The 27486-nt window shown below is 38.9% G+C and overlaps 1 protein-coding gene across 1 annotated transcript in view; it reads left to right on the top strand.

Annotated features, from left to right (window-relative positions):
- Nucleotides 1–16049, top strand: part of LOC127438741 (neuronal PAS domain-containing protein 2-like) — a 46272-nt gene extending 30223 nt beyond the window's left edge. Inside the window, exons 10-22 of the mRNA XM_051694565.1 lie at nt 245–327; nt 1377–1483; nt 1701–1848; nt 3622–3703; nt 3855–3981; nt 4091–4194; nt 5186–5257; nt 5394–5552; nt 6260–6424; nt 6864–7054; nt 10182–10274; nt 10410–10620; nt 14971–16049. Of these exons, the coding sequence (XP_051550525.1) occupies nt 245–327; nt 1377–1483; nt 1701–1848; nt 3622–3703; nt 3855–3981; nt 4091–4194; nt 5186–5257; nt 5394–5552; nt 6260–6424; nt 6864–7054; nt 10182–10274; nt 10410–10620; nt 14971–15162 (1734 nt within the window). The 3' untranslated portion in view covers nt 15163–16049. The remainder of the gene's footprint in view (nt 1–244; nt 328–1376; nt 1484–1700; nt 1849–3621; nt 3704–3854; nt 3982–4090; nt 4195–5185; nt 5258–5393; nt 5553–6259; nt 6425–6863; nt 7055–10181; nt 10275–10409; nt 10621–14970) is intronic.
- The last annotated feature ends 11437 nt before the right edge of the window (nt 16050–27486 follow it).

The raw sequence follows: 27486 nt of genomic DNA, 5'->3' as shown, positions 1-27486 counted from the left end.
GGACCAAATGTCCCCTGAAGAATATTAAAACCTGATATCACCTACAATGTTGGGACCAGCTAATGGTTTAATAAACATGTTACATAATTGTCCAAATGCAGAAAGGTTTGTGTGAGGGTTAGATGTAGGTGTAGGGGAAGTGGATAGAAAATATCATTAGTTCAGCATAAACCAGTAAAATTCAATGGAAAATCCCCACCATACCAGAAAAACAATCATGCGCGAATGTATTTGTGTGTCACAGGATCTGTGTAACGTGGAGGAGGTTTGTGATGAATTCACATCAAGACACAGTCTGGAATGGAAATTTCTCTTCTTAGATCACAGGTTAGTGAAATGCTGGCATGACTCTGTTATGCAAACTCTTCTCATGTTGTCTGCTTGGTCTTTTGTACTTAACTCTCCTTTTTGGTTCATTTGAATTGTGACTCTTTCTGATGATGTCATTCGTCTGATTCATTCATTAGTTACTGACCCATTTACATCTGCTAATTCAGACTTTCCACTGTCCCAAGGCCAGCTAAAGGGGGGCTGATATGACATCAGACTTTTATGTTTGTGTGTGTGTTTCAGTCAGTTCTCACACACATATTTTAATGTGATCTCTTTATTCTGCTGTGGCCATTCATAAATTCCAGTATAGAGATTATCTACTCAGAATGAGTTTCTGACCCCCGGAGAGTTACATAACTGTGTGTGTGTGTGTGTGTGTAGTACTGGATGTCCTGTCCCCTACAGAGCTATAATAGGATGTTCAAGCTCTCTTTTCAAACTTTCTCTTTAAAGGGATAGTTCACCAAAAATTCTGTCATCATTTACTCGTCCTCATGCTGTTCCAAACCTGTATGACTTTCTTTCTGCTGTGGAACACAAAACAAGATGTTAGGTGAAATGTTAGGAACTAACAGCTTTAGTCACCATTCACTTTCATCTTTTTTCCATACCCTAATGTGACCCATACACGTTTTTTAGTGGTCTCAATATCAGACCAATAGAATAACAGTAACAGACCTACAGTCACCTTAAAATTCTTTGTGAAAAACATCATTTGGAACAAAATGAGGATGAGTAAATGATGACAGAATTTTCATTTTTGGCTGAACTATCCCTTTAAGCTTACATGCCTTTTTCTCTTTACACACTCACTCAAACACATACTTTACTCAAGCTGGCTATGGACATCCAGTTCTCAATTACCTCAGTGGTTCCCATGGTGATGTTTGTCTGTAGGCTCATCATGTTTCATTCCTTCAGTCACATGACTAATAAGGGAAGTCCACGTCGTTTTCTTGGGTGTTGGACATGCACCTATGTTTAGGGTCGCTTGATTGTTTTGTGAATTAGGAATGTGTTGGCGTGTGTGTGTGCGTTTGCAGGGCGTCTCCTATCATTGGATACCTGCCATTCGAGGTTTTGGGGACATCAGGCTACGATTACTACCATGTGGATGACCTGGAGCTGATTGCTCAGTGTCATAAACAATGTAAGCATTATCTTTAAATCTCTCTCCCTCTTTCTCTCTCTGTCTCTCTTTTAAAACTAGGTCAGTGTACTCTCTCTAAACTCTTGTGTTGTTTGTGTAAATCACAGAGAAGCTAAAATGCCCCCATCAGGAAAGATAAAAGACTCCCAAGCTTGCAAGTAACAAGCTTTCTGATGTTACATAGAGACTACTGATCTTGTGTATATGTGCATTGCAGTGATGCAGTGTGGGAAAGGAAAATCCTGTTACTATCGGTTCCTGACTAAAGGGCAGCAATGGATCTGGCTGCAGACACATTATTACATCACATACCACCAGTGGAACTCCAAACCAGAGTTTATCGTCTGTACACACAGTGTGGTCAGGTACAAAACACACACACACACAGCTATACATACATATGGAAAGTATGTTCATACCACACTGCGCCACACCAAACACAAATTGGCAAGTAAACACAAATTCTTTCACATGCATATAAAAAGAAATACTCTTAGAAACAGTCACACACAAAAACACTCAACCTCTAGTTTAACATATTTAAATACTTAATGAATAATACATATCTGTAGTTTCATATATATATATATATATATATATATATATATATATATATATATATATATATATATACACTACCGGTCAAAAGTTTTGAAACACTTACTCATTCTTTATTATAATTTTTTTTCACATTTTAGAATAAGAGTAAAGTCATTAAAACTATGGAATAACATAAATGGAACTATCGGAATTATGTTGTGACTAAACAAAATCCAAAATAAATCAAAACTGTGTTATATTTTAGCATCTTCAAAGTAGTCACCCTTTGCCTAGAATTTGCAGACATGTACTCTTGACATTTTCTCAACCAACTTCTTGAGGTATCACCCTGGGATGCTTTTTAAACAGTATTGAAGGAGTTCCCATCTATGCCGGGCACTTATTGGCTGCTTTTCTTTATTATTTGGTCCAAGTCATCAATTTCAAAAACTTTTTTTTTTTTATAAAATTTTAGATTTATAATTAAATAAATTAATATGGTGGCACAATTATATTTTTGTCTGCAAAACTCATTTCAAACATTTAAGCATACGCTTTCAGATCAAAAGATTTTTACGATCATGAGAAACATTTCAGTCAAGTGTTTCAAAACTTTTGACCGGTAATGTATATATATATATACCTGCTCATAAGTAACTATCCAAGTTGCTAATTGGCATTAATGGTTATCTTGGTTTATTAGTACCAGTTTTACTTTGTCCACAGTGTTTTAAGTCCTCTGTGTCCATCTAGTGGTTAGTTTATGTTATTGCAGATTTCAAGGTTTGTTCATGTACCTTAAAGGAATAGTTCACCCAAAAATTAAATTCTCTCATCATTTACTAACCCTCATGCCATTACAGATGTGTACAACTTTCTTTCTTCCGCTGAAGACAAACAAAGATTTTTAGAAGAATATCACAGCTCCGTAGGTCCTTACAATGCAAGTGAATGTTGAGTAGAACTCGGAAGGTCCAAACTGCAAATAAAGGCAGCATAAAAGTAATCCATATGGCTCCAGTGGTTAAATCCATATCTTCTGAAGCAATATGATAGGTGTGGGTGAGATCAACATTCACATTCTTTTCTACTGTAAACCTACACTTTCACTTCCACATTCTGGTATAGAAGTAACTTTCACTTTCACATTCAGCCACCAACTGGTTGGGGCTGGTCAAAGGTGGAGAATTACAATAAAAAGGACTTTAAAAATGAATCTGTTTCTCATCCACACCTATCATATCACTTCAGATGATATGGATTTAACCACTGGAGTCATATGGATTACTTTTATGCTGACTTTATGTCCATTTTTGACCTTCTGAGTTCTGTCACCATTCACTTGCATTGTAAGGACCAACAGAGCTGAAACATTCTTCTAAAATTTCTTGTTTGATTTCTGCAGAAGAAAAAAAGTCATACACATCTGGGATAGCATGAGGGTGAGTTAATGATGAGAGAATTTTATTTTTTGGGTGAACGATCCCTTTAAGTTTCTCATCAACTTTTTACAACCAATGAACAAGTTGAAAGGATAAAAAGTCTAAACAAAAAGCAAAACTTGTACCCAACTGTCTCTCTCTTTTATCACTGTAAAGTTATGCTGAAGTCCGAGCGGAGAGAAGGAGAGCGTTTGGATTAGAGGAGAGCTCGTCTGAGATGGCCACATCCTCAATCAAGGTGTTATGCAAAAACAAACACAACACACATGCTAGTATAATGTTCGATTTCATACTTGTTTGTTTTAATGAGCCATTTGTATGTAGTGTTACTGAATAGTTAGTCATGTTTATGTCCAGTTTATGGAGTGTATTTTTCTTTGTGTGTGTAGGGGCAAGAGGTGTTTTTGGACATGTGTCCTCCTTTAGTTGCTCCACGGGACAGAATCAGCAGCACGCGATCAGTGTCCTCACAAAGCTCTAGAAAATCATCACACACAGCAATGTCTGACTCTGCATGTTAGTACACGTGTGCACACAGACCTCTGCCAATACTTCAGCACTTGTTATGATGTGAACATATAAATCAGAAGCTCATATATAAGAAACCCTTCATGTGTTTCCATAGCAAACTCATCAGTGAGGTACACAGAAGCGTGCACGTCATCAAGGCAATCAGCTTCTATTGGTCCAGAGAAGAGTTCCAGCAGAATGTCACACAGCAGATCAAAGGTACGAATGCACACATACACTCATGCACATCATTATTTATAGGGGCAATGATTTGGAGAGGAATTGTGCTTTTTTAATTACTTTGCAATCTGTTGCGTTATCAAAACTTTGCCCTGTTTATTTGAGCATCCGGACCAGCCCAACATAACAACATTGGTTCAACTTGGCTTGAGTTTGGGGTGGGAATATTTGTTTTGTCTGACCAATGGAAAATGGGGGGAGTGTTCAGGAAACCTGTTTGACAACAAGTGATAATTATTTAATTCCATTTTGTGGCACAGAAATGTCAAACTTTTAAAAACCTTCTCGACATAATTCATAAGTAGTGTCAATAGGAAATATACATTTTAGATTTCCAAACATTCCTTTTGCAAATAGAAGTAGAACAAAGAGTCTTGCAACAGACAGTATGACCCCCACAGAGCCCGGATCTCAACATCATTGGGATTTCATGAAGAGACAGAAGCAATTGAAATAGTCTAAATACATAGAACTGTGACAAGTTCTCCAAGATGCTTGGAACAACCCATCTGCCAACCATAGTCTTTGCCAAAATACCATTTTATAGATATTACAGTTATTTTTTGTGCAAAACTAGGGGTACTTGGTATCAACCAAACAATACTGTCATCAAAAGAGAAAATTATTTTCAAAGCTTCTTACACTGTTAGAAGTAAATGCCATATTAATTTATTAAGGATTAATAGTAACAATAACTGTTGTAACAATTATTTTTTATGGAAACTCTTCATAGCATAATATTTTTTTGTAAGGGGATAAATGGATGGAAGGATGGATGGATGGATGGTGGCCTGGGATTAGTATCATAAGATGATCAATATGTTTAAACACTCAATACAAAATCCACAAGTATCAGAAAAAAAGCTATGGAGCTATGGAGATCTCAGACATGATAAAGGCTAGATTCCCCTTTACAGTGTGTGAAAGCGTGTGCGTGTGTCTGAAAGCTTTGTCTCTCTGTTTGTTGTAGACCCTGATTCAGAGGCAGAGCTCCTCTGAGCCCACGCCAGTCTCCCCCTCCTGCAGTCTACATTCCACCATGGTCAGTCCCCACTTCCCGCTTTCTCTCTCTCCCTCCTTCCGTCTGTTTTTCTCTCTCCTGGTGTTTATGTAATCTTAGATTGTATGTCTGCTGTTGTGCTTGATTTTTCTCAATGTTCTGTGAATGTGGGTTTCAGACACAAGCTCTGTACGAATTCCAGCAGCCTCAGTTAGGCGTCATGCATCAACTGAAGGAACAGCTGGAAGAGCGAACACGCATTCTACAGGCAGACATCAAAACGCAACAACAAGAGCTGCACGACATTAAAGAGAAATTGCAGCTTGCAAACCTACAGGTACACACACATATAGTATATCGTGCCATTTTTGTCTGTATTTGTTTAAGTGTGGATCAGATAGAACACAGAGAATATGTCATATAAGTGAAATTAAAAAAAGCAAGAAATGTCTACATTCTGAAAAAGTGAATGGATCAGTTGTTAAAAATGTAATTGTAAATGGCTAAGAAAAGTGAAGTTAGTTCTGGGAAATGGTGCCAGATGCCGCTTGTTTGATATGTTGCCATGAAGTAGACAATAATAATCCGGTAACACTTTACAATAATGTTGTATTTGTTCATGTTAGTTATCTACTTTATTTAACATAAACTAACAATGAACTATATTGGTTAATGTTAATTTCAAAATATACTCTTACATTTTTTTTAAATTAAAAGTTGTATATGTTAACATTGGTTAATGCATTATGAACTAACATGAACTAACATTGAACAATAGTATATAAATTAACATTCATAGAGATATACAGTATTGTTAATTTTTAGTTCATGAAACCTGATATATTTATAAATGTTAACAAATACAACCTTATTGTAAAGTGTTACCATTCACTGTATTTGGAAAAATGCTACTAAGAATGCAGAGAATTTTTTAAGGAACTTATTGTGTTATGTAGATGTAAACTACATATATTATCACAACTAAAAACTATCACAGATGTCAGGCTTGTTCTGAACACTGTGTTTGGATCTGTGTGTTTGCAGATGTTGCTCCAGCAACCAATACAGGGAGAGTTCACTGGTTCCAGTCCACAGCAGCAGGGTCCAGGCAGGCCGACCCAACACAGCACACACCCGAAACCCCAACACTGTGTCTCACATTCATCACACACACTGCTTAGAGAACAGCCAAGTAGCTCATCTGCTCAGGTAAAAACACAGATGCACATTACACACACTTGTTACATGGAATACTTGATTCTGATTTGTTTATGGCACCGTCTAGCGGTCTGATATCTCTGAGTAACAACCGCACATCCACATATCCACATACTCATCTGGGTATTGCGAGTCATCTTTACTGCTTAGGCTGGAAAATTAGGTGTCAGATTCATCTCACATAATTACATAATTTCAACACAAATCAATATTGTATGTCGATGTATTTATTCATTTGGTTAGTAGCCATGTAATAAGCGGGATAATGTACAGTCAGCCAGTTGTTATAGCAAAATAAACCCCCACAGGGTGATCAGGACCCCAACGCAAAGCGGTTGTAGTTCAACAACCGGCTGGCTGTACATTATCCCTTACATATATCAACTCACAGAGCCACACACAGAGTGATGGTTGTCTTGTGCGTGTTTAGGGCCAGCAGAGACTGGTTCAGAGTGGACACATGCAGGCCATCAGTGTTCCAATGCAGACACACACCAGTCTCACCACACCCTTCTACAGCAACCCAATGATGTTCTCTCCCAACCACGGACATCGAAGCCAACAAGACACACACTGCCAAAGACACACAAACAACGACTACAGCCAGGACGGACAGCTACGGTAACAGCACGCCTTTACACACAGAAGAACACTAACATAACACACAGCGCTGACATAAGTACAGATGCTCCCTCTTGATTAACTTTGTCACAATACAGAGACATTTTTATCATAGAAAAAATGTAATTTGAAGTAAAATTATCTCAGAGATAATGGGTCTGTTCCAAAACTTAGTGAGCATCCTCTGGAGGCAGCATTTTAAGGCATAGGCACTCTCCCGACATGAAAGCTGTTCCAAAAGGTAGGTATCTTAAATATGCTGCCTCTTAAGATATCTCATTTTGGCCAAATTTTAAGGTAGCATCATATGTATCCTTCCTCGGGTAGGTGATCCCAGAATGCACAGTGATGAGCTCGGTGGAAAAATAAATCCAAGATGGCGAGTGAGGAGCTGCGAGTGAGGAGCACTATTTGAATGATGCGCGGTGCTGCTGCCTATGTAGAGTGCTCCAAATTGCTCTCTTATGAGGCATCATTTCAGTAAGGATGCTGCTATAGAAGACAGCGAGGCAGCTCACTAAGTTTTGGAAAAGACCCAATATCTCTGGTTGGAATAACCCTGACTAATGGTTTGTACGGTATCATAGACTGCCTGGCCAGAAAAAGTGCCGTTTGGATTTAAATAAGCAGATACTTAAGAGTTTATGATTGGATCATTATTACAGTGATTAATATGTTTCAGCTGGCAACAATTCTTTTAACCCTAACTGATGCAGTGTGTAGCTTCTCATTTCTTAAACAACCATGTCGGAAGACATATCCTGTGGTCATGGAAAAGATGTTACTGTGTTTCAGAAGGGGCAAATTATTGGCCTGCATCAAACAAAGAAAACACTAGAATTGGGGTAAGAACTGTCCATTGCATTATTAAACCTGGAAGGATAGTTGTGAACCATTAGATTCGCGAAAGAAATGTGGTCGGAAAAAAATCTTGAATGATCGTGATTGGAGATCACTAAAATGCTTGGTTAAGTCACATCGTAAAAGATCGACAGTAGAACTCACAGCTATGTTTAATAGAAAAAATAGGAGCATTTCCACACGCACAAAGCGACGAGAATTTACAGGATTGGGACTAAACAGCTGTGTGACCACAAGAAAGACACTTGTTAGTGAGGCTAATCGGAAAAAAACTACTTCAATTTGCTAAGGAGCATAAAGATTGGACTGTGGAGCAATGGAAAAAGCTAATGTGGTCTGATGAGTCCAGATTTATCCTATCCCAAAGTGATGGGGGTGTCAGGGTAAGAAGGGAAGCGCATGAAGCGATGCACCCATCATGCATAGTGCCCACTGTACAAACCTCTGGAGGCAGTGTTATGGTCTGGGGTTGCTTCAATTGGTCAGGTCTAGGCTCAGCAACATTATCAGAATCAGAATCAGAATGAGCTTTATTGCCAAGTATGCTTAAACATACAAGGAATTTGTCTTGGTGACAGGAGCTTCCAGTGTACAACAATACAAAAACAGCAGCAAGACATAGATAATAATAAAAATAAAATATAAAAATAATTATGTATCAGCAGCGCCTGTGGCAGGTTGAATTTCCTCAGCTGGTGAAGGAAGTACAACCTCTGCTGGGCCTTTTTCACAATGGAGTCAATGTGGGTCTCCCACTTCAGGTCCTGTGAGATGGTAGTGCCCAGGAACCTGAATGAATCCACTGCTGCCACAGTGCTATTTAGAATGGTGAAGGGGGTCAGTGTTGGGGTGTTCCTCCTAAAGTCCACAATCATCTCCACCGTTTTGAGCGTGTTCAGCTCAAGGTTGTTTTGACTGCACCAGACAGCCAGCTGTTTAACCTCCCTTCTGTATGCAGACACATCATCATCTCGGATGAGGCCGATGACAGTGGTGTCATCTGCAAACTTCAGGAGCTTGACAGAGGGGTCCTTGGCAATGCAGTCATCGGTGTAGAGGGAGAAGAGTAGTGGGGAGAGCACACATCCCTGGGGGGCACCAGTGCTGATTGTAAAGTTGCTGGAAGTGAGTTGCCCCTGTCTCACAAGCTGCTGCCTGTCCGTCAGAAAGCTGGTAATCCACTGACAGATAGACATGGGAACAGAGAGTTGGTGTAATTTATTCTGGAGTATAGCTGGGATGATGGTGTTGAAAGCCGAACTGAAGTCCACAAAAAGGATCCTTGCATATGTCCCTGTTCTGTCCAGATGTTGCAGGATATGATGCAATCCCATGTTGACTGCATCATCCACAGACCTGTTTGCTCGATAAGCAAATTGAAGGGGATCTAGGAAGGGTCCAGTGATGTTCTTCAGGTGGGCCAACACCAGTCTCTCAAATTATTTCATGACCACAGACGTCAGGGCGACAGGTCTGTAGTCATTAAGTCCTGTGATTTTTGGTTTCTTTGGGATGGGGATGATAGTGGAACATTTGAAGCAGCATGGGACTTCACACTGCTCCAGTAATCTATTGAAGATCTGTGTGAAGATGGGGGCCTGCTGGTTAGCACAGGATCTAAGACATGCAGGGGAAATGCCATCTGGGCCCTGTGCTTTCCTTATCCTTTGTTGTCGAAAGACGCGGCTCACATCATCTTCACAGATCTTAAGTGCAGTTTGAGTAGCAGGAGGGGGGAGGAGGGGGGTTACAGGAGGTCAGCTGACTACCTGAATGTACTGAATGACCAGGTTATCCCATCAATGGATTTTTTTCTTCCCTGACGGCCTGGGCATATTCCAGGATGACAATGTCAATATTCATCGGGCTCAAATTGTGAAAGAGTGGTTCAGGGAGCATGAGGAATCATTTTCACACATGAATTGGCCACCACAGAGTCCTGACCTTAACCCCATTGAAAGTCTTTGGGATGTGCTGGAGAAGACTTTATGGAGTGGTTCAACTCTCCCGTCATCAATACAAGATCTCGGCCAAAGATTTATGCAACTCTGGATGGAAATAAATGTTGTGACGATGCATAAGGTTGTCAAAACAATGCCACGACGAATGCTCGCCATAATCAAGTTAAAGGCAGTCCAACTAAATATTAGAGTACGCGACTTTTTTTTTGGCCAGGCAATGTATACCATTGCTGAACAACTGTTGTAACAAATGGGGCTCTCTGATTGGCTGCTATCAGTAATGTCAGGTGTTTTCTGATTGGTAGGCTCTTGTTAAACCAGCCAATGCAGACGCTTGTACCAGACAGCAGTGGGGGGGCTCAGTCTTCCCAGTTCAGCTCAACTATTCAACAAACCAAGTAAGTGTGTGCATGGTTATATACTGTATGTGTGTGCGATGGCCCTTTATGGCTCAAATGTCTAAACTCAAAATTCATGTAAACTCATAAAATGGATGTTATTTTTTTCAATTTGTGTGTATGTGTGTGTTACAGATATCCTCTGGAGCAGCAGATGATGGCTCCCTCGTTCCCTGTGCAGCAGATGAATTGTAACGCTGTGCTTGTTCCCTCCCCAGTCTTCACCTCACCAATCATGATCCCCCATAACAGTTTCATTACCCATCAGGCCACAGCCACCTACACCACTCACCCCTCGGATGCCCAACACAGCTTACCACTACAGCAGCCTCAGCAGTTCTTTCAGGTAAACAAAACACCAAAAAACTAATTGGGTCTCATTCACTAATCATTGCTTATTAGGTTCTTGTGCAAAATTTCAGCTGGATTCACAACAGTGCGTACTTGCATACATTTGTTTTTGTCCTCTATCTAAAGTTGATGGAATCTGGATTATTTTGAATGAGAGTGTGCGTGCCCGTAATTATTTGTAGTAGTAATTTGCATAAAACATGGCAAACAATCTCCATATTTGGCCTTTCTGCACAACCTCTTTTGTAGTTGTCTCTCGCCTGTGAGCAAACACAGCTAGATATTTGAGGAATGATAAGTATGCTTTTCTTAAAATCAGTTGAAATACAAACATATTTCATATAGGCCTAGACTACATGTGATCGGCTGCATTGTTATGCTGAAGCTTTCCCCGATTGAGCTATAACACATTCTTTTTGTTACTCTGACTTATTGTAGCGCTATGTGGCTTCTTATTTCTAAATATAATTTTTTTTTATTTTTAATTGACTTTGGCAGATTCCATGTTTTGAAGGTCATTGGGAATCTTTTACGAACATGTGGTTTTAGCTGGTTCTAAATTTTATCTTAATTTTTTTATGAATCATGATTTCTGTTTGAAAGTGTTCGCAAATTAGTTTTACGCACAAATACGTGCAAAAACAAAGTTAGTGAACAAGACGCTTTGTGATTTATTATTAATGGTTCTTATTACTCAGTAGAACAAGGAAATAATTTCATCTTGAGTTATGTTGTATAGGGTTGGGAACCAAGAACATGTTCTTATTCAGACCTGGTTCCATTTTTTTTTTTTTTAAATACCAAAACCGAATGATGTTCATGGCTTTCGATTCTGTTAATGTTTCTCGAATGTACAATTGAAGTCAGAAGTTTACATCCACCTTAGCCAAATACATTTAAACTCAGTTTTTCACAATTCCTGACATTTAATCATAGAAAACATTGCCTGTCTTAGGTCAGTTAGGATCACTACTTTATTTTAAGAATGTGAAATTTCAGAACAATAGTAGAGAGAATGATTTATTTCAGCTTTTCTTTCTTTCATCAAAATCCCAGTGGGTCAGAAGTTTACATACACTTTGTTAGTATTTGGTAGCATTGCCTTTAAATTATTTAACTCAGGTCAAACATTTTGGGTAGCCTTCCACAAGCTTCTCACAATAAGTTGCTGGAATTTTGGCCCATTCCTCCAGACAGAGCTGGTGTAACTGAGTCAGGTTTGTAGGCCTCCTTGCTCGCACATGCTTTTTCAGTTCTGCCCACAAATTTCTATCGGATTGAGGTCAGGGCTTTGTGATGGCCACGCCAATACCTTGACTTTGTTGTCCTTAAGCCATTTTGTCACAACTTTGGAGGTATGCTTGGGGTCATTGTCCATTTGGAAGACCCATTTGCAACCGAGCTTTAACTTCCTGGCTGATTTCTTGAGATGTTGCTTCAATATATCCACATCATTTTCCTTCCTCATGATGCCATCTATTTTGTGAAGTGCACCAGTCCCTCCTGCAGCAAAGCACCTCCACAACATGATGCTGCCACCCCCATGCTTCATGGTTGGGATGGTGTTCTTCGGCTTGCAAGCCTCACCCTTTTTCCTCCAAACATAACGATGGTCATTATGGCCAAACAGTTGCATTTTTGTTTCATTAGACCAGAGGACATTTCTCCAAAAAGTGGGATTGATTTGCACTTTTCGCACCAAACTACGTTCATCTCTAGGAGACAGAATGCGTCTCCTTCCTGAGCGGCATGATTGCTGCGTGGACCCATGGTGTCTATACTTGCATACTATTGTTTGTACAGATGAACGTGGTACCTTCAGGCATTTGGAAATTGCTCCCAAGGATGAACCAGACTTGTGGAGATCCCCAATTTTTTTTATGAGGTCTTGGCTGACTTATTTTGATTTTCCCATGATGTCAAGCAAAGAGGCACTGAGTTTGAAGGTAGGCCTTAAAATACATCCACAGGTACACCTCCAACTGACACTAATTAGCCTATCAGAAGCTAATTGTCTAATTGTCTAAAGGCTTAACATAATTTTCTGGAATTTTCCAAGCTACTTAAAGGCAAAGTTAGCTTAGTGTATGTAAACTTATGACCCACTGGAATTGTGATATTGTCAATTAAAAGTGAAACAATCTGTCTGTAAACAATTGTTGGAAAAATTACTCGTGTCATGCACAAAGTAGATGTCCTAAATGACTTGCCAAAACTATAGTTTGCTAATATGAAATCTGTGGAGTGGTTAAAAAATGTGTTTTAATGACTTCAACCTAAGTGTATTTTTATACTGATGTGTATAGAACACTGCACTGTCATTCAGCAGCACTGCTATGTCAAAACACAGCAGGACTAGTCTACTACGATTCCTGAACAAAAGACCCTTTACGAGTCAGTTCTTTTAAGTGAATAACTTTCTGAACTTCATGTCATTCATTTCGTCATGTCTGACTTGAAATGAACCAAAAATTGTTGTGTCAGTGTACAGTACCTAAACGGATAGTTCACCCAAAAATATTAATTCTCTCATTGTTTACTCACCCCCATGTTCATCCCAGATGCTATGACTTTCTTGCTTTTGCAGAACACAAACAAAGATATTTAGAAGAATATTTCAGCTGTGAAGGTCCGTACAATGCATGTGAACGGTGACCAAAACTTTAAAGCTCCAAAGAGCATATAAAGGCAGCATAAAATTAATCCATAGGACTCCACTGATTAAATACATGTACAGAAGCAATATGATAGGTGTGGGTAAGAAACAGTATTCAATGTTTAAGTAATTTTTTTTTTACTATAAATCTCCACTTTCACTTTCCTCCTTTTTTGTTTTTGGCGATTCACATTCTTCATGCATATCGCCATCTACTGGGCAGGGAGGAGAATTTATAGTAAAAATATATTGATCTGTTTATCAACCACACCTATCATATAACTTCTGAAGATATAGATTAAACCACAGGAGTCTTATGGATTACTTTTATGCTGCCTTTATTTTGTTTTGGAGCTTCAAAGTTCTGGCCACCATCCACTTGCATTGAATAGACCAACAGGACTGAGATATTCTTCTAAAAATCTTAATTTGTGTTCTTCAGAAAGAAGAAAGTCATACACATCAGAGGTGGCATAAGGGTGAGTAAATGATGAGAGAATTTGCATTTCTGGCTGAAATAAGGCTCTTTGAGACTTCAATCAGAGTAATTACGGGGTGGTTGTTACACAACACTGATACACAATATGAGTTTTATTGTAATTTGTGGTATTTTATATATATATATATATATATATATATATATATATATGTATATGATAGATAGATAGATAGATATATCTATATATATAGATATATATATATATATAAATGAATAAAATATCTTGGAAAACACTTTATTTTACAGTGTTACTGTTACATGGTAATTACCCAAGTACTAAGTAACTTTAAATGGCGTACCACATCCACAACTGAACAGTGATTAATATTCCATAATATTGTGTATTTCTACTGAAATAATGAAGCCATTACAAGCATTATAAATTATTATGAAGCCATTAAAAACCAATAGACAGTATACATAGCTGTATACTAGCAAGTTAATTTAAACTTAAGCACAGCTTGTTAAGATACTGTATGTAGGTACACATGAAGTACACTTAAGTACAGTCTAGATACACTGTATTTTACAGTGATTAATACTCAAGTCATATTGTGTAATTCTAATGTAATTATGAAGCCATTACATGTATTCAGCAGTGTACTAGTGAGTTAGCTGAAACTAGTGATGTTCCACTTACACAAATAGTTGTTACAAGACTGGCCTGTTACACATATGTTATAATATTACACATACATAAATACAATGTATAAGTATATGCTGTTCCATAATTACATATTAAGTACATGTTGTTTCATGTTATTAAATTATTTAGTACTCTTCACTTACTTAGGTAATTACACTGTAACAAGGACACTGGAAAATAAATTTGTTACCAATATCTTAATTAGTCTGTGTAAACAAATTTTGCAAGAATCTGTTCTGTTAAAATATAAAGAGATCTCATCATTGTAATAGGCTGCTGAGAGCAGTAAATCCGTTATTTCCAAATATTTCTTCCTTAGAAATACAAAAAGAATCCTTTATTGAACAATTAAACAACCAGAAATGTAAAGATGAATCGGAACCAGACTCGTTAAATTCTTGTAATATTGTATGGTTCATTTGAATGATTAACAGTTAATGTTCAAATACTAATGTCATACTTTATTCTATGCCTCAGAGCATTACACAAAAGCATACTGATAACCACATCACTCTCTCTCTTGCTCTTTCTCCATATCTCATAGATGCAGCCTCAGGGTCTCATTCACAGCGGTCCCACTCAGGCTATATTCCACACACCTAATATTCAACAGCAAAGCACTGTGGGATACTTACAGTCACAACAGCAGCAGCAACCACAACAACAACAACAGCAGCAGCACCATCACTCCCAGTCTGGCAGCCTGTCGAACTATAGAACCATGCTCCCACGGTAGCCCCACTCCCAGGGAGAAGCCAAGAGGTTGCCGGGAAAGCACGTTGAGCGGTTAGCTCTGTGGCACGATGGGAAGGGACTCTCTTTCCTCAGGGGATGGCTCACTCCTGAGCCAAACCAAATCGAGAAAGCCAAAGTTTCTCAAAGTTCCCATGATAGCACACAATGGCGAGAACACCACGAGCCTCAAAGCTGCCCAGACTGCTTGCAGAAGATGCTGGGGAGGTGTGGGAGAAGCCCACAGCGGTGTGACCCATTTGATACACATGGAGGCAGAGGTCACAGAGAAACCCTGAACAGTCGAGCAGATGTTCCGATTCAAAAATAAAAGACAGGGTGCTTCAGATGATTCTTAATATTTGATTGGAAAATGCTGAAACTTGAGCTACACTTTCTTTTTTCTTTCTTTTCTTTTGGCACTGTAATGTTACAGCTGGTTTGTGTTATCTGGACCTTTCTTACACAAATTCAACAAAGTCAACCTATCAAGAAATGCCTTGACAGAGTGTAAACTGGACGCAGAGTCCAGTGACAAAACCGTTGCGAGTGCTGAACACATACAAAAATTAGTAGTTCAACCAATTAAGAAACAGCTCCACCTCACAACATTTCATACATCAAGTGTGGTTCATCTGCAGGGCACTCTCACCCACAGTGGTTGTTCAAGAGGGGAAGAGCTGGGCACAGTTCAGCTAAGACTCAAATATATTTTGAAAACAGAAAGCTATCAGATTCAGTCCCCTCCCAGATAGATATAACATTAATATTAACGTAACAAAACTTGAATCATGTTGTATCTGTTCATCAATATTTTGTACTGACAATTGTACTTAGAGGTTATCTGAGTTACAGTAGACTTTGTCAGTCTGAACCAGTCTGGCCAATCTCCGTTGACCTCTCTCATCAACAAGGCGTTTCCATCGCAGAACTGCCCCTCACTGGATGTTTTTTGTTTTTGGCACCATTTGGAGTAAATTCTAGAGACTGTTGTGTGTGAAAATCCCAGCAGATCAGCAGTTACAGAAATACTCAAACCAGACCATCATGTACCAACAATAATGCCACGGTCAAAATCACTGAGATCACATTGTTTCCCCATTCTGATGGTTGATGCGAACATTAAATGAAGCTCCTGACCCATATCTGAATGATTTTATGCACTGCACTGCTGCCACACAATTGGCTTATTAGATAATCGCATGGGTGATTGTTGGTGCCAGATGGGCTGTTTTGAGTATTTCTGTACTGCTGATCTTCTGGGATTTTCACAAACAACAGTCTCTCGAATTTACTTTGAATGGTGCGAAAAACATCCAGTGAGCGGCAGTTCTGTGAATGGAAACGCCTTGTTGACGATAGAGGTCAACAGAGAATGGCCAGACTGGTTCGAACTGACAAAGTCTACGGTAACTCAGTTAACCGCTCTGTACAACTGTGTTGAGAAGAATAGCATCTCAGAATGCTATTCTGAGATGCGGGTTGGCGCTGTTTTGGCGGCACAAGGGGGACCTACACAATATTAGGAAGGTTTGGGCTGATCGGTGTACTGTTCCTCCAAATACCGAGTTCTGAATTCTAAATTCAAATGAAATCCTTAGAATTTCCATTTTTAGGCTGGCGCATAGACATTACTCTTCATAATTTTCAGGTAAAGCATGATGACTTCCCTGATTGAAAGGTTCTTTGTTAGTTTCGGTTGTTTTAGACATACATTTGTGATCCCGTGTCCAAACATTAAAACTGCATTGATTTGATGTCGATTTCAGGCCAGCATAGATATTTATTCTGTCTCTGTTCATATCCGTCCTTCGGATGAGACGTTAAACCGAGGTCCTGACTCTCTATGGTCATTAAAAATCCCAGACACTTCTCAAAAAGAGTAGGGGTGTAACCCCGGTGTCCTGGCCAAATTCCCCTCATTGGCCCTCATCAGTCATGGCCTCCTAATAATCCCTATCCATTAATTGGCTCTATAACTCTTCTCACTCCTCTCCACCAATAGCTGGTGCATGGTGAGCGTACTGGCGATTGAGGAGAGTCCCCTGTTCACTGTGTAAAGCTCTTTGAGTGTAGTGTCAGAAAAGCGCTATATAAATGTAACATTCATTCATACGTGGAAAGTGCTTTTTCAGTTTTACACAGGGATGAAGCTCTATCTAACTTATGCAGGATAGTTCACCCAAAACATTTCTGTTGTTCCAAACATGTATGACTGTTTGTTCTGTGGAACACAAAAGATGTTTGGCACAATGTTAGCTATTCACTTCCATTGCATCTTTTTCCATACAATTAAAATGAATGGTGACTGAGGCTTTCATTCTGCCAAACATCTCCTTTAATGTTCGATGGAACAAACAAAGTCATACAGGTTTGGAACAACATGAGGCTGATGATAGAATTTTAATTTTGGGGGAACTATTCATTTAAGGTGGTGGGACACTTTAGGTGTCACATTGTTTGTGTGTTTATGTGTCCAGTTCAGGAGAAATGATTGATTGAAGACCATCATAATGTGATGACTTTAAAGAGAGCTGCAGGAATGGAAATGTTCTCATCACTTGTGCTCAGTGTTTCACAAAAAAACAAGTCTAACATTTTATCAAAATATTTATGCACTTATTGTTTGGTCACTTTTTCATTAAATTGTTTTATGTAACTTTATTATCAGGAATTGATGTGGACATATACATGTCAGGCTTGTCAAGGGCAAAATTTTACCCCCTTATATATGATTATTCAAAATCAAGTTTATTGCAGTGTTGTTATGGAATGTTGTGATGCTCACAGACACATCCACAAAAAAACTATCTGACAATCCAAAATCACAGAATTATTTTCTTCTTTGTGGGTACTTTAAGCTGCGCTCTTTTCTGTCTTGTCACACCTTGCACATTTTAAGACTGGTGCTGATTATTTTATTTTTGTAAAACAAGGACAACTCTTTTAAAGAAAGTCTTAAATCAATCTATTGAAATCTTACATTATGTGCCCTTCTGCATGTTGTGCAATGCGAATCTAAAACCAAGAATGTTTGTAATTTATACTCATCGAAGATATTTTCTTGTTTCTAGTCAGGTATGTTTTCTTGTATTAGAAAGAGACACTTCATATTAGGGAAAGTCAATGTGCTGTTTAAATGAAAATGGAAAGTATTTTTGTATGAAAACATCCTCAACATTCCTTCGGTGATGTACAGCAAAGTGTCTAACTACCAGACACTCTCAGGTGTGACATTTTTACGCAGGTGTTAAAGCTAGCAAAAGATTCTCCCAAGCACCAAAACTCTGTGGTTATTTTTTTTTTATCAAATTACACTGGAAGGAAGAGCTCCAGATTTTATTTTTTAATTTACAAACCATATAAGTATCAGATTTCCCATCAAGATAAGAACACATTCATGTTCTACTGTAATTTACAATGTCCTTAGCAGAGTTTAAAGCCCTTTTGACTTCCTGCTAATCCTCATCTCAGCATTTTGTGCTGCCTCCCTGAGTGACACTAGTAAAGAAAAGGAAGATGTTTGGTGTGGTTGGAGTGTGTGTTTGTGGTATTTCTTTAATAACTGAAGATGCTCCAGCAATCTTGTGTGGACATGGCTTAGTCAACGATGGGTCTAGAGCAGGGGTGGGGAACATCAGGCCACAGGGCCGTATAAGGCCCGCAAGACCATTTTACCCGGCCCGCAAGGCCATTTTACCCGGCCCGCAAGGCCATTTAAGAATAGTTTGAAAAGCAAAAAAATGGCCTTGATTTGCTTAACTGTAAATAAAAAAAAAAACAACAACAAAAAAACAAATATATATATATATATATATATATATATATATATATATACACATATACACAATTAAAATAATTATTTAAAAAATTATTTTTAATGATAACAATGCAAAATATTGTACAATTGACAGACCTTTTAGTGTTTTTTCTAGGTGTGTGAGCACGCAACGGAATGCGTACGTTATTTCAACCCACAATCAGAAATTGCAAGCAATTGTATGGCCTGCAAATTATTTTGTAAATAATCAAATGGCCCTTAATGGGAAAAAGGTTCCCCACCCCTGGTCTAGAGTGAACTGCAAGGGTTTAGACACAAACCACCCTTACTGGCAAAGGCTATGATGTGCCACCATGTTCTGTAACAGTGCCTCCTGTTTTTCTGCTTTTGTGAGATCTCACAAATGCTCTTTGTGATTTCTTGACTGGTTAATTTTTGGTTAAGCTTGCAATCGTTCGTTTAAAATGAGCAGGACAAAGAAATCCAAAGGTTGTGGCTCAACCCAGTCTGATGTTTTCAGTTCTCATGTGTCAGGTATTTTATAGACACATCTCTGTGCATTTTCCCTCAAACAAAACCAGCTGCTTCCTCCTCCGTTGCCAGTCAGGCACAAACATGTTGTCTCAAAGGTTTATTGAGTTACAGGTTTTATTGTTTTGCAGACATTCATGTGTTTGCTGTGTTGTTTGCACATGTGGATGTTATCATCGTTGCATTTATTGATTGGGCTGTAAGTGGTAGATGAAAACCATAAAATCTCTCTACTCTTTTTTCTCTCTCTCTTTGTCCTGTGAAACTATGCTCTGATTGTGGAGACTGCACTTTATTCTTTTCCCTTTCTGTCTTTTGATTTTTCTGTTTCCTCTCTCTGGCCTGGATTTCTCCCCCAAAGTGTCTGTTCTGTTGAGGCTTTTGGCCTCAGAGGTTTGTATGAGTGTGTTACATGTGTGTTGTGAGAATGTGTGTGTTATTTGTGTTACCTAAACAGGTGAAAACACCCTCGTCCTGGGTGGCGAGGGCATCAATGCATTTAATGTTCTACCAAGTGAGGGTAGATGGAAAATGGCACCTGGTAAAAACTACCATCTCTGCTGATACTCTGCAGAAAACACATGGAAGAAATTGTAATATAAGAAATACAAACGAAATGTTTAGAAATATATAGTTGTTTATTTTATAAGATGTTAAATAGATTGAAATACATTTATATACAGTGTATGAATTGAAAGTAAAAAACAGGGGTATTTTGTAACAGATTAATTATTGAAGTGTCTTGTTCTTCAGTTCAGCGAGTTGGTATTGCACAGTCAATGATGTATGGCTTGTTTTTCCCCTTTTTCTTCTGTGAACATATACCATCACAACAAGCTTTAACATATTGTTAATATTGTTTTAAAATAAATTAATAATAAAAAAAAGTTTACATTCTGATACAGCCTGGATATCTGTTTTAATGAAGCTGAAGTATTTCTATAAAAGTATGAAGTACTGATATAAAAATATTTGGTAACACTACAATAAATTTCCATATGTTAACATTAGTTAATACATTAGGTATCATGAACAAGGGACACACAAAAAACACTACATGGTCTGTGATTGATAACTAGTAAACATATTTGTAAACAAATATTTATTATTTTATTTCTGTAACTGTTAAAGGGTAAATTCACCCAAAAATCTCTCATAATTTACTCACCCTCATGCAATCCCACGTATGTGCGCGTGCGCTCTGATTGTTGGGTACATGCAGTGGATGGGACAACTGACTCTCTCTTTATCCTGGAGATCTTCTCTTCATCCCAGCCAGAGATCTTCAACAATATCTGCCCCAGTAAAACGTAAGTCCATGACATAATGCACTAGCATTTAATTCTGCTCATGCTACATCACCTCATCTCATTCAATCTCCCTCTCACTCCATTACTCTTTATTTCACTTTCTCTTTATAGTGACATATCTGGTGTGCAATCAGATGAGGGTGTGTCGGGAGACGGGCAGTTCTATCTATCTGACCAATAGCATAGAAACTCAGCTCTTCATCACAGGTGTATTCCAGCCAGATTAGAACATATCATTAGCTCAGTATAAAAACATTAGAAAAAGTCCCCACCATGATAGAAAAAGAAACGTGTGTGTTTTTCATCAGGCTGTTACAAAAAGCAGACATATGCCAATGAGCCAAAGGTAAAAGCTTTATCAAGTGGACTACAACACTTAAAGGCAGTGTCATGTTGAGGAAGATTGCAGTCGGAGGACATTACTGCTACCCTCCTGCCCCGCCCACCTTCACACCAACCACCAATAACAACACAGCCAGTAAGATCTGCCCTCCTAAACCTTATGCATTGCTCTAACACAGTATTCCTGCTGTGTTTATTACACCCTGTAATGTGAATTTCAGAGTGCAGTGGGAATTAGTAGTCAAGATCTCTTGTTAATCTGTCACTAAAATGGAAAACGTGTCCACCACCAGGACTGGTCTTACTTGTGTGTTGTAGATGAGACACCAATTACAGCAGTTGCAAAACTGAAGGGGGAACTAAAGAGATATGGGATTATATTTGTGCCAATTGTTTTGAATGTAACATTTCAAGAGACGAATAAAAATATAAAATAAGAATGAATAAAAACTACCTGAAACAGGAAAAAAATAAAATCAAAGGCAAAATTTAAACTCAGTCTTCAAATAAACAGCATCCTTTGTTAATGATATTCTCTGCTTGCATTTGCTGATCAGGATTTGCGAATGCGCTGTTAGAGTTTTCAATCACGATTCCAAAGTTTTCAGTTAAGCTCCCTGAATTTTCGTTTGTAGGCACAAAATTCTCATATAGGCGGGGCTAACTGAGATGAGTTCTCATTGGCTAGTGAGTTTTTGATTGACAGCTCTTTGACCTGGAAGAAGAGGTGAGTCAGTGGCTGTGTCTCGTTTGGAAGGCTGCATGCTAGGTAGGACGCCTGCTTTGAAGGCTGCAGTATACCGAGTGTCCTCCTTTAAACAAGCCTCGTTTAAACGAGACGGCCTTCCTAGGACAAACGGAAACGTAACGTAACATGGTTGCTATGACAGCACGCCACTCTTTAACAAACGCGAGCGCTTTGAGTGAGAAGGGAACAAAGTCCCTCTGCAAGGGAATGTATGAGGCAATGCCGGCGGGAGGGAGGGGCTAGCGGGGGCTTAAGCACCCCCTGAAAAAGGCTGAGACCCCCCCGCCACCGAACCCCCAGTAAAAAAATATATATATGAAGACATCGGACTGACTTATATGTAACAAAACTAAACTATGAAATCATATTTTTCATTTAAAGCTGGAGTATGTAATTTCTGCGACACTAGCGCCACCGAACGGATTTGCAAAAATAAACTGTGTTTTTAAAACAGCTTTCTGAATATGCCCCTTGCTTGCAGTTGTTCAAACAGTCAGATAATCCCGCCCCCAACTCACGCCATTGAGTGCTTGGGGAGAGTGCGCGGACAAGTTGCGCGGCAGTATGCAAATATAGATTGACAGACAGGAAGGACATCCTATCATTACATTCGGACCGAATGCAATGATTGGTCGATCATTTTTTAGTCCTGTCCCTTCCACAGAAGATATATATAAATATATATAAATATATATATATATATATATATATATATATATATATATATATATATATATATATATACTTACATTTAGACCACTTAAATTATTGATTGCTATCAGGATGTGAAGAGACTTTCAACCAGTATAACAAAAAATGTTCTGGAAAAGATTGCACACCCTAGCTTTAAGTAAGTGATGATGACCGTTGACCTTTGCTGCTTGTTGTGTGTGATTTGATTGGTTGGTTCATATCATTGCAAGTGTGATTGCGTGTGTGTGATTTTGAGTGGAAATACGTCACATGGTCTTGCCAAGCTTTGTCGGAAGTATGTCATGTGGAGAAGTCCCATGGTAGGTCCTACCCCACGGGGGAGGAGTTTCTACAAACATGGAGACTGGGGCAGAGGGGCCTCTGCCCAAGGAAGATGCAGTTTACCTTAGTTAGGCTTAGTTAGCACATGTACTGAGCCGGCAGCGAGTTTCTCCGCAAACTCGTCTGCCACAGGGCTCGGAGGAAGTCGTCCAGGGAACACAGTTTGTGAACACTACTGGGAGTCAGCTGCGCACGTCTTCAGATCAAATTGTGCAAGGAGGTTCATGATCTTGCGAAAGTTACCCTGGTTGTTACTTGACTCTGTCTCATCGTGGCCATGAAAGGGTACACCCTGTTTCCCTAAAAGTGCAGTGACTGCCACTGTGCGATGGAGGTACTCTCGCCTCTCTTGAATCTCACTCACATTTGCAGCTTGCATGTCTACAATGTTTCTATGCTCTAGACTAGTCTTATAACACTTCCAAGACATCATTGTGGCTTTGTGGATTGCAGTTTTCTCATGTTCATGGAATGATTCCAGAGCTCTCTTCCAATTTGTGTACCTTAAGGTAATTAATGTTTCTGCTGTGTTGTCTTCCATAGATTCTACAGGAAAAACAGAATACTGCATTTCTCTCAACCGAGTATTCAAGCCAATCAAAGATTTCAAACCACTTGTGTTGAAAGGCCCTTTTTTGCAATCCAAAACATTCGAGGGGTTATTGAGGTAGCTTTACTGTTTTAGGGCCTGTGTCCTGGTCTCCTAAATCAGTAATGGTCCGACCAGTTGCCCCTGCCTGCTGCTGCTCTAGGTCTTTAACTGGCCTGCTGTTCTCATCTGCCCTCACTCTTGTCTCATCTGCAAAGTAGCAAAGTAAGATGCAACATGTCAGTAGGTACTATACTGTAGCGTATACTGATAGAATCATTTATTCTGCTGCTTCTTAACCCCTTAACATCCCGCCTTTTTTTGTGCATGAGCTTGAAAACGACATACCCAAAGTAAAACTCTTGACAAATTCTTGAACCATTTGGTCTACAAACAAAAACTTGGGCTTGTTTGAAAGTAGACATTTAGACATTTATTATTCAAGAGTAAAAATTTTGTTAGAGCTATTCAAATATTTTGAATAGTGACCACAAATATTTACATTTATGCATTTGGCAGACGCTTTTATCCAAAGTGACTTACAGTGCCCTGATTACAGGGACAATCCCCTTGGAGCAACCTGGAGTTAAGTGCCTTGCTCAAGGACACAATGGTGATGGCTGTGGGGACTGAACCAACAACTTTCTGCTTACCAGTTCAGTGCTTTAGTCCACTACACCACCACCACTCAAATATTATTTATAAAATACTTTTTTATTTTTAAATATGCAAGACTATGCGCAGTGCCCCAAAAACACATCTGATACAAAGCCACATGTCTGATGAAGGTTTGTCATAAGTTTGAAGTCAATATGTTTAAAACTCTTTCTTTCATGATTTATGTAAGTGTACTTCCAAAAAAGGTCACTTGGAGGCGCCAATAGACCACTTGTAGTAACTACGTAAGCCAAATGTTGACATTGGTTCAAAGCACACAATTTGTTTATATTTAAATGTAAAAAATACCACACAAACCAAAATATATATGAAGATATCTTTTTTTGTTTTTTATTTGAGAATAACCAACACAGTCCACGGTTTTCAAATCCGAACCTTCGCGAATCAGCATCAAGGATATAAACAACCTCTATATCATTGTTTTTATCTTTTCATTGGCTACACGACCCATCAGTCAAAAATGATCTAGCTTTTCATTGGCCGGCTTTATCCAGAGACAAACATGGATGACGCAAATCTTTACATCACTCGTGTCGACTGTCCTGTTTGGCTATTCTGAGTGACTACCCAATCACAACTGCACAGAAACTTTTGAGGGAGGGCTCATTTTGTTCATAAGACCCTCCCAAATATCATGCTTGTGTGTTTTGCTAGTGAAAGACTACACCGAGTGCAATATTTCACAGAGAATGGACATGAATGATAACATGTGTTGAATATGTAAAACCTGAACAAAGACAGATTGATTAATATTCATATTTGTACATTTTTGGACTAAAATCGCTAATAGATTTTATTTATTGGACTCTTGCAATGAAAAGCATACCAAAGTTTGGAGGATTGTTTTCATCTGTGTTTGGCTGGAAGACAATGAAGAACTTCCGGTTTCATGTTCCATGTTTTGATTTTCACTCTTGACACGTTTAATAAAATATTATTGTTGCAACTCTGCGATCGTGAAAATCGCTTTAAAATATCAAATCTTGAGACCCAGATCTTTCAAATGATATATTGGATGTCAATATTAGTTTACAATTTCACAGTTTAAAGATGCATTAAACATAAATTAAATGTAAATACGCAAGTGGGTCGTTTTTGACCCACCCGTCTTTAAGAGGGTTATAAAATTAAAGTTAAATGCAGAGCCTAGGGAACAAAGTAAAATGTTTATGCTTTTGCATATTATGAAAATATTATTTTAGTAATAACTTTGTCGAATAAAAAAATACAATCCTGCTAGTACCTGACTTTTATTAAAAGTGTCTGAATTTTCATTTATAATGTATTTTTATATAAATTACACAAAAGACAAAGAAAATAATGATCAATTATACCTATAACTACCAGGCACGGTTATACTGACCGCATGGGACTTCTAATGTTAATCTTTCCCGCGGTTGATGGTTGCTTAGCAACTGCCATTGTCTCTGTCAAAGAGATGTTGCTAGCGGTCTCGAGAGTTATCGCTAATTTGTTCACAAATACAAATTGCTAGATTAAATTGGCTAATCAGTACAGTGGTTGAATAGAATAGAAGTGTCTGAACTGAATGATTGGGTATTTTTTTCAATTGAGACTGTAGAGTTTGGAATCTAGCGGTCAAAATGAATGCTATGGCCATTCTAGTAGATACAGAATTCTGGTAGTTCTAGTGTTAATGATAAAAAACAAAGAATACTCTGATTTTAAAAATAATATAGGCCTACATATGTTTATATGAACACATTTTGTCACTAAAAGGAAACTGTTTTAGATTTAAACAAAACTTTCTTGTCGTGTGTGTACATACACTAACCAGCAATGATATCAAGTTAAGCTTGGTGGTTTATATACTGTTAGTAGGTTAATTGAGTTGTTTCATGTTCTCCCAAAGAAATGCTTACTTAACCGTTGTAATGCTAAGGTTAGCTAGTATACACAATCCCTGCACAAACCTGTAGCGGCTAACTCTGTCTCTGCGGCTACACTTTCTGGCATCCTCTCAAAATCATCCACTGCTACCAATTCCTGTTCTAAATGCTTGTATTTTCCTTGTTTCTTTCTAAAGAAGTTACGAATGTCCATTTTTCCCCGCTTTGCCTTATTCTGCTACTCTTGACAGACGATATGCTGAGCGATAACGGGGGCGGGGCATTCACAACTCTGTCTGGAATGGCAGGTGCTTTGGCTGTGTGTGTGTGTGTGTGTGTGTGTGTGGGCGGGGGGTTGGTCAGGGGAGGAGTCGTGCAAAGTAAGCGGTGCATTCCCATGATTGATGTATATAATCGCGCAGCAATGCCGTTATGGTAAATAATCGGAGTACAAATATATTGGAATTGGATCAAAAGACCCGGGGCTTAAGCCCCGGAAGCCCAGGCCTAACGACGCCACTGGTGATCGCACTCTCAGGATGAGATTTAATCAGCAGACCCCAGTGGAATTTTGGCCCATGATTGAAAAGGAGTACAAGGAGGTTGCTCTTCAGGCCATGAGAATATTGTTGCCTTTCCCAACCACATACACTGCATCCGGAAAGTATTCACAGCGCTTCACTTTTTCCACATTTTGTTATGTTACAGCCATATTTCAAAATGGATTAAATTAATTATTTTCCTCAAAATTCTACATACAATACCCCATAATGACAACGTGAAAGAAGTTTGTTTGAAATCTTTGCAAATTTATTAAAAATAAAAAACGAAAAAAACAATCACATGTACATAAGTATTCACAGCCTTTGCTCAATACTTTGTTGAAGCACCTTTGGCACCAATTACAGCCTCAAGTCTTTTTGAGTATGATGCTACAAGCTTGGCACACCTATTTTTGGGCAGTTTCTCCCATTCTTCTTTGCAGGACCTCTCAAGCTCCATCAGGTTGGATGGGGAGCGTCGGTGCACAGCCATTTTCAGATCTCTCCAGAGATGTTCAATCGGGTTCACGTCTGGGCTCTGGCTGGGCCACTCAAGGACATTCACAGAGTTGTCCCGTAGCCACTCCTTTGTTATCTTGGCTGTGTGCTTAGGGTCGTTGTCCTGTTGGAAGATGAACCTTCGCCCCACTCTGAGGTCCAGAGCGCTCTGGAGCAGGTTTTCATCAAGGATGTCTCTGTATGTTGCTGCATTCATCTTTCCCTCAATCCTGACTAGTCTCACAGTTCTTGCCGCTGAAAAACATCCCCACAGCATGATGCTGCCACCACCATGCTTCACTTTAGGGATGGTATTGGCCAGGTGATGAGCGGTGCCTGGTTTCCTCCAGCTTGCCCGCTTGCCATTCAGGCCAAAGAGTTCAATCTTTGTTTCTCATGGTCTGAGAGTCCTTCAGGTGCCTTT

This window comes from Myxocyprinus asiaticus, chromosome 4, assembly GCF_019703515.2.
Source record: "Myxocyprinus asiaticus isolate MX2 ecotype Aquarium Trade chromosome 4, UBuf_Myxa_2, whole genome shotgun sequence".
Lineage (NCBI taxonomy): Eukaryota > Metazoa > Chordata > Actinopteri > Cypriniformes > Catostomidae > Myxocyprinus > Myxocyprinus asiaticus.
Note: the sequence above shows the minus strand (reverse complement) of the source record. Positions and strands in the feature narration are given on the sequence as shown.